General features: G+C 33.7%; 1 protein-coding gene across 1 annotated transcript in view; it reads left to right on the forward strand.

Annotated features, from left to right (window-relative positions):
- The window catches only part of LOC124538113 (paired box protein Pax-6-like), a 46,406-nt gene extending 35,413 nt beyond the window's left edge, over positions 1-10,993 (forward strand). The window contains exons 5-7 of the mRNA XM_047115115.1: positions 9,686-9,862; positions 10,369-10,451; positions 10,739-10,993. Coding sequence (XP_046971071.1) covers positions 9,686-9,862; positions 10,369-10,451; positions 10,739-10,993 — 515 coding nt within the window. The remainder of the gene's footprint in view (positions 1-9,685; positions 9,863-10,368; positions 10,452-10,738) is intronic.
- Positions 10,994-14,541: the final 3,548 nt, after the last annotated feature.

Genomic DNA, 14,541 nt, shown 5'->3' on the forward strand with positions numbered 1-14,541 from the left:
ATATTATTGTTTTCAAATTAAGTGTGTTTGGAGGTACCGAAAATATATTACATGACCAAATTAAGTGTTTTAAAAACCGAAATCATATTACATGATCAAATTAAGTGTTTTAAAAACCGAAATCATGTTCCATTACCAAATTATGTGTTTTAAAAAACAAATCATATAACACGACCAAATTAAGTGTTTTACAAACCGAAAACATATTACATGACCAAAATAAGTGTTTTAAAAACCGAAATCATATAAGGTACATTACGAAATTGAGGGTTTTAAAAATCGAACACATTACATAACTTTAGTTACCTTTACGTGACTTTGTATATTGATGCACCAATATGCAAAATGTTACTACTTTCAGCAATACTTTGCGGTTTGAATAAAAAATAAAAAAACAGAGTAACCACACATGGTTGGTTGATATGATGCGTTGGCATAGTGAAGGGTTGTTTATAATTCTTTCACTGCCAGTGTCTATGTGGGAAGGTGACCTGTTATGACGTCCGTTTATTCGTCTGCGACCTCAAATAAGGTCGTACTTTACAAAATGAAGATTTATTTATCATTTATTTATAAACATTTGTTCTATCATAATTAGATAGTAGGTTCGTTCTCTTTGCATGTTCATTAATCTAGTTGTCTGTATGTTGAGTTAGCTCAAATTACATTTTAAGTAGGTATAAATGTAAAACGATTTTAACACAATTTAAATAAAAATTCTATAATCTATATTAGTAAAAACTGCAATTTTTGTTCATAAAACAAATAACCACAAGTACCGTTTAAAAAGTCATTCCACGCTGACAACTATGTGTTAAAAATCTAATTGATAGAAATATGCATTACGCATTCTTAATGCTAAAGCTTAAGTGTACAAATAACAAGTACTGAATAATTAAAATAATAAGTATACATATTTCAATCCTATTATGCGTTGACTTTCCTATACGAAGAATTTTCAAAGAAAAATCTATGCCTGAATTCATATAAAAACTTTTCAACTTAGAAACCCTTGCTATATAATAACAAAATTAAAAAGCAATATTGAAAACAAAATCAAAATTTATATAATTACAAAACAAAACATAATACAATCATCGCTTAGGTACGGATTACATAAATAAACATCATAAGCGAAAACAATATCGTCCGACGAAATTGTCAAATATTAAAACTGATCAAATTCTATATAAATTAATATTCCACCATCAATTTCATAGAACAACGTTGGCAAGGTAAAATAATGCGGTAAAAAGCGAACGTGGGCGGAGCCACATTATTGCCGCCCCGCTGCGCGCCGCGCGTAAACAACTCGTATAATTATACTATACAAGTATACTTGTATAGTATAACTATACCTACTGTACACGTATACACGTCACATATGTCTTGTACCTACCGCTTGTATACAATATTTGTATCTCTAACGCTAGCGATTGGAAACCGTTTCAATGAAGATGTAGGCAAGAGATATATATTACTTTTATTTAGTCAAAGCTCTTTATTAAGTTCAAATATGTAGTTTAAGTTGTAGTATTTTTGTCATTCGGGTCCAAATGCGTCATTTATAAGTAACAGCCTGTTAATTTCCCACTGCTGGGCTAAGGCCTCCTCTCCCATTAAGGAGAGGGTTTGGAAGATATTCCACCACAGTTTCAATGCGGGTTGGTGGAATACACATGTGGCAGAATTTCTATGAAATTTGTCACATGCAGGTTTCCTCCCGATGTTGACCGCCCTATTTGTAAGGCACTTGTAAAAGATTTTTTACTAGTGAATAGTAGATAGATACCAAATCACGATACTTGAAACTTCGGTAGTTCAACGGTGTTTGGGCCTCCTAGTGATCTGAAATCGCAGATTAATCTTAACCCCTTATACTCTTAAAACCACTATTTCCACAAGTCTCTTCTTTGGTAAGAAAGAGTAGAAAATTTTAAAAAAAGAACTTGAAAACAGCAACGGTTCTTTTTAATATTTTTTTATTTTATATTTCAAAATTTGAACATAGGATATTTGCTGACGTGAACAGATCCTACTGTTTTATATCGAAATGCCTACATACTACGATGACAGAAGGCGAACCGCCCACAATACTTAGATTGACATATTCCATTTAATATTATGCGCTATAAAAAGTTACCGATCGAAATGTATTTATTTATAATACAATGATAGAGTGATTAATGAGGAAGGTTTTTCTATATAATACATGGACAATATAGTAAAGAAGTGCTGACTATTAGAGAAGTTTGTAATGTGAATCGTAAATAAACAAATTATGTAGTGTATTAAGTATCAAAATTGCACCCAAACGAAGGCGGGGCGGGCCGCTAGTTTAATTTTAAAAACGTTCAAAAACAATGCAACGCGTAGTTTTTTCCATAATTTTAATACCATACAATATTATTTTTATTCTTGACTAATGATTATATGAGAATATCAAATTCTGAGTTGTTTCTTTAACTTTATTCCTCCTAAGATAATATATTATATTAGATGATATTTTAAAACCAGTTTATCTGTCCACAATATCGTTCGAGCTATCATTATATCAGGTTTTATTAAATGCCATCTACTGGTTCTCGAGTGATACTTGTATACATTTTACGGAGGGAAACACTGAAGAAAATATTTTTTATCTGTATAAAATTTATTCGCTTGCAAGTCAAACCCTTATTAGGTAAGGAACGTTTTACTGTAATTCTATTACTCTGAAATAAATTGTGAGATCAATATAGCAGAAACTAAATATTGAAGCAACTGTCATTTTATAGACGTATTTGATGAAATGTTATTAGGAATGACAATTATTATCAGATAGGTATATTACGACACAACTTAGATGTAGCATTTGTAAAATTCGTAAAACCGATCACATCCGAATTAAGTACGCAAATTATCAATATTTATTTCGTATGTGAATATGATTTAGACAAACGTAATAACTTGTAATATCATATGACGGTTTTATTTAATTTTCCGATGCTATATCTGAGTTGTGTGTACATACCAATTCGAAAAATAACATCGTGGTAGGCAGTCCGTGGTTTAAACTGTCCGAATGTATGCTGGAACAAGCTTAGTGAACTTCTTCTTGAGATAAAAGAAATATCTCGCATTTGACCAGCATTTGAACGTAGGTATACAAGCGTTACTGTAAAATGCGCTCACGATTCTGTTGTAAAACTTACGTTACATTTTCATATAACTTATATTATTCTTGTTATAAAATCTATAATATATAATATAAAAATAAATAATCAAAAATATCATATCATATTGAATAAATTTGAAATTCACATCGCGTTCGTATCGGTTACAAAACACCTGCGCGCTCGAGCGGCGGCTTTTCCCGCCGTTTGCACAAAATGGCCGACGCGTGACTGGACTGTTAAATATCAAATTCATACGGTTACATAAATGATAAACATATCTTATTTTTATCTGTTTCGACCCATTTTATTTATCCCACTCTCAGATTTAACTATTCAATTTAATTTCAAATATATTTCTTCTCCGTCTTTGAGCTATGTTAAATATCACATATTCATAAAAATTAAATAAAATATATCGATTTATCAATCAAAAAATCAAATACTACGGCTAAAATACAGCCATTATATCAAGAAATCATAGACTAAGCAAATGAATCGTATCGCGTTCTATATAACCCCAATCTTATCTCCGAGATTGACAGTAATACCTACATTTCATCATAAATACAGATATTATAGGGAACAAAACATAACTCCCTGAAGGGAACGCACAGGGGAATCGCGAAATGAAACACGTCACACGTGTGACGACATTTTTTGCGATAAGGCAACACCGACCGTTTTGTTTATTACTGAGACGCCATCTTTTCTTCGTTGGCGGAAAACAGATTAATAATAAACAATAAATATATTCCCTTAGAATAAATTTCTGATTTTATGTTATAAATTTTAATTAATATATTGTTATTTAAAAGTATTATTAAAATGATATTATTTAGATCAGAGAAAATATATATAAGTATATTCAAAGTATTAGTACGAATGTTCCACCCCGTCCGTACTAATTTTGAGTGCCGTCAAATAGAGACACATCTATTATCTGATACGGATCTCGTACACTGCCTTCATGAAACATTAATGTTTTCCCGCGACGCCTGACAGATGGGCTTCTGATACACCGAATGACATTTCGCCACCGATGTATTAATGTCAGGGGAATGACGCCTCTATGTTGTAGATGCGACGGTGTAAATAATAACACGGCTTATGTTGAAATGAGTGTTTCGAGGTGTCACATTCGTGTGATGAGAAGTGGGTGGGACTATAATTAAGAAATGAACTGTCTACTGTATCATGTTACATTAGAAAAAAAGATACAGATAAATAATTACTAAAATTAAACAAAAAATATTTAAAAAAAATAAACATGTTTATTTAGTTTTGCAAATTGAATGTAGACACGTAGGTACATATGGAAATAAGTATATTGCATATAAAGATAAAGTTATCACTTATATAACTATATATAAAAAATAATGGTTTATTATATACGTCTATAAATCGTGTATCAATTTAATTGCAAAAATATACATAATTTCTTACAGCACTAATATCTACTTACCACCCCCATTAGCTCGTCTGTCTAAATGTATATAAAAAAGATTTCTATGATAACGTAAGCCGGATATTTTAAAAGTACAGAAACAAAATGAATGCTGAAATGAACTATTATTAAACAAATCATAGATTTAGATTACGTTTAATGGAAAATGAAATAACTGGTCGTCATTAAAAAATATATATATATATTTGACGGTGTCGTTAACGATGTTAAATAAACTAAGATGTTTACCCTTCATGCTCGTTATTACACTGGCTCACTCAGCCTTTAAGTGAACGGATGAATGAATGGAACCTGTCTGTAATATATCTTTCGAAATAATGTAGGTACTAATTCTTAAAGTTCTTTACAAGTAATGTACAATTTAATTTCTTAAATAGTCATAACAGGTTTATACCTTGGATTAAAAAAAAAACATTATTTAAATGTCATAGTGCTTCAAGATAGAGTAAGCTTGTGAATCGAACGTTGTGAAAACACTCCGGTCCGAGCCAACGGCGCTACCAATGTAACTCTACAAGAACAAAACTCGCAGTAAAATAAAAAATAAAACATATTTGTTTTGCATAAAAACTTATTAATATTATCTATCTAAAATTTTATAAAGTAAGCATTTATAAAGTAAATCAGATTAAAAAAATCCGTTCAATGTTTTATAGTAATAAAAGTAAATAAAATTTAGTCTTTATATTCAAATTCAAATAACTTAAATATATTCTCTATAAGTTACAACAATCTGATATTATATGTTCAATCGAAATCCTGTATGTTTTGTCTCTTTGGATCCCTTTTTGTACAGAATTATTAAAAAGTTAGCAAATCGACTCCATTATTGGGCATACATTTTTAAACGATAATGCTATCGTAGGCAGGGTTACGTGGTAGGCCGGGCCGTTATCGTCTCCTTCCGCATGAACGCCCACGTTACGGTGCCCCCGGCCTCCGCCCCCCGGACCCCGGCACCCTCGCGCGACGCTTCTTGACACTTGAATTTAATTTATTTGTTAGATAGTTTACTTTAAATTAAGTACCTAGATATATTTATTGTCTAACAGAGGCGTGGGCAAGTTTATCGCATCTGGATAAGTTGTACAAATAAAACAGTATGTATATATGTATATTCTAAACAAGTTATATTACCTATGTAATATACTGGGTTTAAATTATGTAATGTAACGAAGAAATTAAATACATGGATTAATTTAAAGACACACTTAATCGAGCAAATAATCCTTATATTATTTGGAAGTAGAAAATTTTAGACTAATGAATATTAACAGTGTTCTGAGAAATTATAAAATAAGTTTAGTCTTATAAAAGCATCTATATAACAGATCATCGAAATATTCGTTTTTTTAATAATATTAATAATAAAATAAAATTATACCACTAGTATGATACGATACTACACTACTTCACCTAATATTTAAAGAAAGCAAGATGACCAAGAAATTTTTAAATTGCGAACTACGCGATGATTACATTACATAGTAAAGCAAAGAGGTTTTATATTTTAAATTAAAAAGGGTGACAAAAAATATTATATCAAGACGATTCGGCTGCAGTGCTCGGCCCCTGTCTGCGCGGCGCCGCGCGGCTCCTCAGCGGATTACGAAAGCGGACTCACCGCAGAATTACTCGCTAAATATAAAACTTACATTTTTTCTCTTCAACTCTCAAGTCTAATCAAGTTTAAAATATCTGTCATCCTTTACAATAAAAAGATGACTACTGTGAATTTAAATAAGGTATAATTACATAGTATAAAACAAAGTCGCTTACCGCTGTCTCTATATATGTTAAGATCTCCAAAAATTACGCCACGGATTTATATGCGGTTTTTTTTCAATAGGTAAAGTGGTTCGAGAGGAAGGTTTTTGTATATAATACATGTAATGTACATGTATTACACAATACACACACAAACAATAAAGAAATGCTTATAATTTTAGAAGAGATGTCGTAAGTAACCAAATTCTATATAATCTACGAGGGGTAAGAGGGTATTTCTAGGCTTCATAAAAATCCAAAAAAAATTGTTTAGTTTCTTTATATACCCAGTAGTTCAGGATAAAAAAATCATATAAATAGGTCATCATTCCTTGGAGATACAATCATTTGAATAGCGACGGTCGACAATAATTAATCAATATGGAGAAAAACGAGATAAGAGCTGTCATAAAGTACCTTTGTTTAAAGAAAATGAAACCAAAGACATACACTGCGTCTTGGTGGAAACATTAGGGGAATCTGTTTCTCTATATCCCACAGTTGCGCGCTGGGCCAAAGAATTTAAGTTGGGTAGAACATCCACAGAAGTTGAACATCGCGAAGGACGCCCATCCACGTTCCTCACTAAAACAACGTCAAAAAAGTCGAAGATATCGTATTAGCAGATCGAAAAGTGACCATCAGGCATGAAGCTGAGATTTTCATATGGCAGCATTCAAAGAAATGCAAATGAATTGCATATGAACAAGGTTAACCGACGAGCAGAAAAATAAACGAGTCGACATTTCTCGGGCGAATCTCAAGAAGTTTCAATGCGATAAAGACATTTTTTGTTACGTTTTGTGACTATGGACGAGACCTGGATCCACCACTTTGATCCTGAAACCAAGCAACAGTCTATGACATGGAAGCGAGCCTCATCACCGACGCCGGAGAAATTCCAAGTGTCGAGTTCAGCGGGAAAGGTTATGGCGTCTGTTTTTTGGGACGCTGAAGGAATTATTATGGTGGAGGACTTGGAAAAGGGGCCACTATTACGGGCTTATGCAGACCAAATAAGAAGATTGCGGGAGGCCATCAAACAAAAAAGACGTGGCAAACTGCGAGCAGGTGTGTTGTTCCATCAAGACAACGCTTCGTCTCACAAAGCCGCAGTTGTGATGACTGCCATTCAAGAATCCGGGTTAGAAATATTCGAACACCCACCCTATTCCCCAGATTTGGCCCCCAGTGACTTCTATCTCTTTACTCGGCTCAAAGAACATCTGCGAGGCAAGAAATTTGAAGACAACAGCTAAGTGATGGCTGCAGTTGAAGAATTTTTGGAGAGTCAGACTTATTAGGAGACTATGTTGAAAATTATTTTTTTTAATAACATTATTCACATTGTTTATTATCAATTATCATTACTTTTGGATCACCCCTCGTATATAAAGACAAGATGGAGATGACGATGATGTTTGCGAGGCAAAGAACGATCATCACTCATCAGCGATCAGCTCAGATCAGTTCTCCTTATGTAAGCTGTTACTTATTAAACAAATCAATTATTATTAATTATACCCAAGCGACTTATTTATAATTTTGATTAGAATCTACTATTGATTATTTAAAAAATATCCATAAATTCAACGTTAATATTAATATTTGCTAGATAATATCTGATTTAAATACATATATGAAGAAAATCCAATTGAATTTCTCATAAGAATCTAACTCTAAAGCAGATCAGCGTTAATGAAATTAAATGTCCATTAAATTAAACTAAAATTATGACTTGAATAGGGACGCTTAACCTCTACCTTTAACTTAAATTAACCTATCCAATAAAATAAATAAACAAATGACAATATGTTCAATGCTATAGACTGATCCCAATAAGAATATCTTATGGCATATTTTTATGCTTTCGTTCTATTTTTATTTTCAATGTGTGATGGGGCTGATATCTAAGGAAATACATAATAAATAGACTCATAACATTACATATTCCCACACAGTTGCTGATTAAATGGACGATTGCATAAAATAGCTTTTAAGCCTTAACGCAAATCCATTTGTATTGAAATGGAAAAATAAACCCTGCTGAATAAGTACTAAGTAAATATTCACGATCTAAAATCTTAGCATATTTTCTATAAATTTAAATGCGTATTGTTTTAAAGGGAATTCGTATAAATCACAGAACGGGCCTATGATTAAAATCTTAAGTCGAATAAATCCGGCGTTATCGAATTGTTTGGGAAATTAATTATTACTTGTTCACTTCGCGGCTGCCAAGTTTCTCGAGGGGGAACTGTTACAGATTCTTAGACACAAAGTAGATAACTGCGGCTCCACGGTTAGATTGGATTATGGTTATTTTAAACAGTCATCAAATTATATCTCCGTAACTTTTAAAAATTTTAATACACTAACTAAACTTGAGACTTTAAATGCGTGAAATTTATAAATTATATTATATAAATTTTACCCCCTCGAGGGATGAATTAAGATACTGGTCTATGGTCTTTCCCATGACTCAAAATATCTTCATAGGAAATTTCATCCAAATACCGCAATAGTTAAGGCGTGTAGATGTAACAGATAGACTTACTTCGGCATTCGTAATATTAGCATAGACTTTAATAGTTGATTCAGTGATAGAAGTGGCAGAGCATAATTTGACAAATAGGTCCCTCTGACATATATGTACCCAATTGTAAAGATTAAAATCGGAGTGCAATACGTTTTCATATAATTAAAACAATATGTTCATTGTGTATTCCGTCATAATATAAGTGGACGAGCAAATCCCTGATAGTAAATTGTTACCACCAACAAAGGCATTGTTAGAAATATTAACATTCCTCTTCATCGCAAATACGCCACCAAACTAGGGCATGTTATGTCCTATGTGCCGGTAGTTACCACTAACGCACTCACTCATCAGAGTGTGTGATACCTACCCAGACGCACTTACCTACACAAAATATCCTGCCACGATAAATGTATACAACAACAGCCTGTAAATTCCCACTGCTGGGCTAAAGGCCTCCTCTCCCTCTGAGGGATGCGGGTTGGTGGAATACACATGTGGCAGAATTTCTATGAAATTTGTCACATGCAGGTTTCCTCACGATGTTTTCATTCACCCCTGAGCACGAGATGAATTATAAAGATATTATAAAGAAATTAAGCATATGAATCAGCGGTGCTTGCCTGGGTTTGAATCCGCAATCATCGGTTAAGATGCACGCGTTCTAACCGCTGGGCCATTTTGACTCTTATATATATAAATGATAAATGTATAGTAATAATATAATTCTAACAGAAATAAAATTATCTATCACAGGGGAAGATCAAATAGAAGGCTTAGAAGGTCTACACTCAGATGAAACGGGCTCTGGTGACAATTCGAACGCGGGTTCCAGTGGAGCTGATGAAGATGCTGCCAGGCTGCGTCTCAAGCGGAAGCTCCAGCGCAACCGCACTAGTTTCACCAACGAGCAGATAGATAGCCTTGAAAGAGGTCTGTAGAAGTAATCTCAACCTAAATTACCAAGTTTCAAGAATGTTGGAGCACAAGCTCAGCTCCAGAGTTTACAAAAACACAATTCCAGAAGTTTGCCTCATAATTATTAACCCTTATGAGGAAGATAGGAGAACTTGCCTGTATTTAATTTTAATCCAATAGTTAATATGGTACAGGCTTCTTTTTGAGAAGAACGTTTGGAGCTTATTTTACCACGCTGCTCCAATGCGCGGTGGTGGATAAATGTGGCAGAATTTCTTTGAAATTAGACATATGCAGGTTCTTCACTATGTTTTCCTACACCGCCTAGTACGAAATTAATTAAGAACATAAAAAATCAGTGCTTCCCTTGAACCTGTAATCATCGGTTAAGATGCATGTGTTCTAACCACTGGGCCATCTTGGCTGCCATGGTAAATTGCATTAATTAAAAAGTTTATGTATCCACACAAATACGTGTTGATGAAATACAAAATTAATTAAAATTTCGTTTATGATTACAGAATTCGAACGAACTCACTATCCAGATGTGTTCGCGAGAGAACGACTCGCGGCTAAGATAGGTCTACCGGAAGCGAGGATACAGGTAAGCCGAAACATTTTTCTTAACCATTTTGTGTTTATTAAATTGTTTGGCGATTCTTAATTTTTTTTATTTGAACTTTATATTACATCGATGTATGTACACAAGAATAAATATCTTAAAATTAATATCTGATTTGATACTAATAAAACAATAAAATTCAAAAAAAAAATAAAAGTTGCACGTAAACATTTTGGAGCAGAAAAGGCAATAAACAAAATATATCAAAAAGCATGAACGTAAGCGTAACGCGTAGCGCGCGCGTCGCGTTAACCTGACCCGACCTTAAGGTGTGGTTCTCGAATCGGCGCGCGAAGTGGCGTCGCGAGGAGAAGATTCGCAGCCAACGCCGCAGCCCCGACTGCTTCTCGAGCGCGCAGCCCGCGCACGCGCCGCTCGCGCACCCGCACGCGCACGCGCACCCGCACGCGCACGCGCACGCCGCGCCCGCGCTCCCCGCGCCGCCCGCCCCGCACGCGCCGCACGCGCAGCACGCGCAACACGCGCCCTACCAGTCGCCGCTCAACGTCGACACTTACAGGTAGCTTCAGCATTCACAATCAATTTTTTTTTTTATTCCTTCCAATAAATTTGTCTCTTTTTTTAATTTTGATTGATTGCTCCATAGATATTTTAGTCGATGAAACATTCTAAATTTAAAAATATGACATTTAAACATTTCATAGTATTATTTGCCGTGGTCATAAGATGACCGAAAGTCTGAGCACATTAGCTTATAACCATTTCAGATGCAACTCTTACAAAACGAACTATGTATATAGATTTAAAGATCCATATTATATCTTCAATTCAACAACCCGTTAAGTATTAGTCTCTTTTAATATTTTCAGTCCCCTCACTCCCATGGGCTACAGCACCAGCGGTATGGTGGGTGACACACCTGTTTGCGAGAGTGGCGAGTCTGATCTATGCAAAAGCGGTTTCCTGGGTTATCCTCGGTACGAGTTGCCATACCGGCAGCCTAACCCATACGTCAACCACAGCTACCATCATGAACCATCATCGCCTCCTCCAGGTACATTTTCTATAGCCTGACGTCATGATATCTCTATAAATGTATTTACTAATATTATAAACGTGGCTTTCTTTTAGAACTAGGCGGTCTACTTGGTGCGGGCGTATCTGTCCCATTAGCTGTACCAGGACAGGACTCTCAGCAGTACTGGTCGCGCCTCCAGTGACCCTGGTGGAGCTAGGCACCTTACATAATACCCAAGGCACATCAAACACACCTTAGATAAAATTGAAACCCAAAAATCTTATTTTTCTGGTGGTACTGAGACAGTGGTATATGTTCCCATGTGTTTAATATAACAACAAATGTAGTATCATAAATATTATTAACTAACTAATTAATATTTGACGTTAACTACCTAAATTATAAATTATATAAAATACAATTAAAGAAACGCAAAAGAAAATTTGGGTTTGAATAAACATTATGAACAATTGAAAAATATATTTTATTTAGTTTCAAATTTAGCTAAACCTAAACTTAGAAGTCCATTTAAATACCTTAGCTATCTCGGTATTGTCGACAATGAAGCACAATGAGTATCTCGCACAACCGATTTGAGTATTTTATGAATATTATTTATATTTTATTATACGGAATAGTGTAAAGAATTAACATATCTACAAAATCCACAAACAGGAAAATGAGCACAAAATAAGGCTCAAATGTACTTGTAATTTTGTAAATTAGACTATTTCATTCAAATAAAATATAAATGCAAAAGAGTGTTCATTCGATCATTCATCATAACATTGATGTACATTCCATCATTCATCATTCAATCTATAAAATTGAAGTATAAAAAAAATAACCTAAAATTAAATGGAATTGTCAACAAGATTATAAATTCCTTTGTCAAAAGTTTTGTATAGAAATCCTAATGTTAACTTTTAAGTCATACATGATTATCTCTTCGTACTAGAATTATATTTTTGAATGAAATAATTTAATAAAATGCATATGTATAAGTGTTACATTTATTTTATAATATTAATTTTGTAGTCTTAGATAAGTTAGATATAAGTCGATATGTATATTTGTTGTAAATCTTTCAAAGCAAAATTAATGTTATAATGATTCTAGTAGTGGCCCTGACATGACTTAATCTAATGAAACATTAATTAAATTATTTTAACACTGGCAACATTTCAACAAATAAGTTTAACGAACTTGGTTTAAATTTAAAAAAAAAAAACAGAATTGGTTTGTGCATTAACATATAGTATATTTTTTCATGAATACCTGCCAAATCCCAATAAATCTAATTGTAAATAATGTTCTTAGGTGTTACCGTTATTTGTGATGATTTCTTAGACGTAATATTCCATTTTTTCTACATACGTGTAATCGCAAGTCCACTACACTTAAGAACAAATAAATTAAAGACGCTAAATTTCAATTATTTAGGGTATTCGTTTCGAATTTATTAATATTAGTTGTAAACTGTATAGGAATTATAAAATTGTGAATAACTGTGTGATGTCGATAATGCATTTTATTGGTTGGATTGTAATTATAACATAAAATACATTTTTGGATCAAATCATTATCATTATTTTATTTCAAATACCCACCTTTATATATTTAAAAACGATCACTGTTTATATACCTATAAGCTGAAACTGCAGCTTTACCCGCGCGAAATTAATAAAATAAAAACTCTCAATCTGTTGTTTTAACCCCTTAGGGGATGAGGTTTCATAAATAATATAAGTAAATCGAGGATGTCTACAGCCTATAAGGAACCTACCTGCCTAAATTCAAGGTAGGTTTTATCTAATATATATGTGTATATAATATAAATGGGATCGATTAAAGTCTGTAGATCTACCTAGGCCGTAAGACCCGAATTCAAATATTTATTTTGAGTTTTTTGTTCTGTAATTAAATAATCAGCCACAGAAAAGATGTCAGTTTTATCCTCGAAAGCCTGTATAACTGTTAGGCCTGCGCCTAAATGGGTGTGCGGATGCGTTGTCATTTAATCATTATGAGTAAGGACCCGGTCTAACCTTGTCTATATTTACGCACTCATTACACTATCGCATTGTTCCCTTCTGTATGAAATTAGCATCCCAAGATAGATAGAAAGATCAGTCAGGACCTTTAATTTGACCATCACAAAACTCATTGCTTTATTTTACATGTGATGTTCTGTAATAGAGAATTTTATTACCTGGCAATATTTTCTATTACAGTTGGCAGAACAAATTTTTCAGATTATTTTTGTTATATCCTCCTGACACCTCGCGTACTATACAAAGTGCTAAATAAATCGTACTCTAAACGCCGAATATCTTTGAACTTCTTAATTCGACATCGGACGACCGTCCTTTATGTAGCATTAATTCCCGATTGTTTGTATTCACCCGCTAAAAAAGTATTGGTCAAGTGATTGCTTGTAGCCAATGAAATTTAAGCAATGGCGATAGTTTGTCCATGGAGTTCGATAGAAATATCAAACCTAGAGGCGGCCATTCTCGCGAAGCGTGCTCAGGAGTTCCGGAAGATGACGGCACGCCACCGACAGGGTTAGTAAAACTTTAAATATTTTTATTAAATTCACTCGTTTTAATGATTTTTTTAAACACTTTTTAATATTAGTAAATATTCTTTGGAATTTGCGTACTTTTGGGGAGAAATACAAAAATAATATATTAAATAAACCGTCGTAAATAAATTAAACCTATAGAAAGGTACTTCGTTCGTTATTCATAGTTTAAATATATGGAATTGATCGTATGTATATCACATTCGGCGTTCATACCAAAAGTAGCGTAATATTATTTTCAGCGCTACGAACCAGCGATATCACGGAATTATTGAATAACTCCGAGTTTGAAAACTCGAGTGAGGATGAAAATTTCGCTGAGGCTTCTAGCAAAGAATCCCGGTCATCGGCAGATGAAGCATGAGCGACAGTTGAGACAGCGTTGATAGCAATTTGTCAAGAGGTCGAAGCGGTTCTAGTATCCTCGGGAGGACTACTGGTTGTCGAGGTCGGGGCAGTCGGCGTGCTGGCTGTGCTACTTTCAGCTACGGAACTCATTGAAGTAT

This window comes from Vanessa cardui, chromosome 19 (assembly GCF_905220365.1).
Source record: "Vanessa cardui chromosome 19, ilVanCard2.1, whole genome shotgun sequence".
Lineage (NCBI taxonomy): Eukaryota > Metazoa > Arthropoda > Insecta > Lepidoptera > Nymphalidae > Vanessa > Vanessa cardui.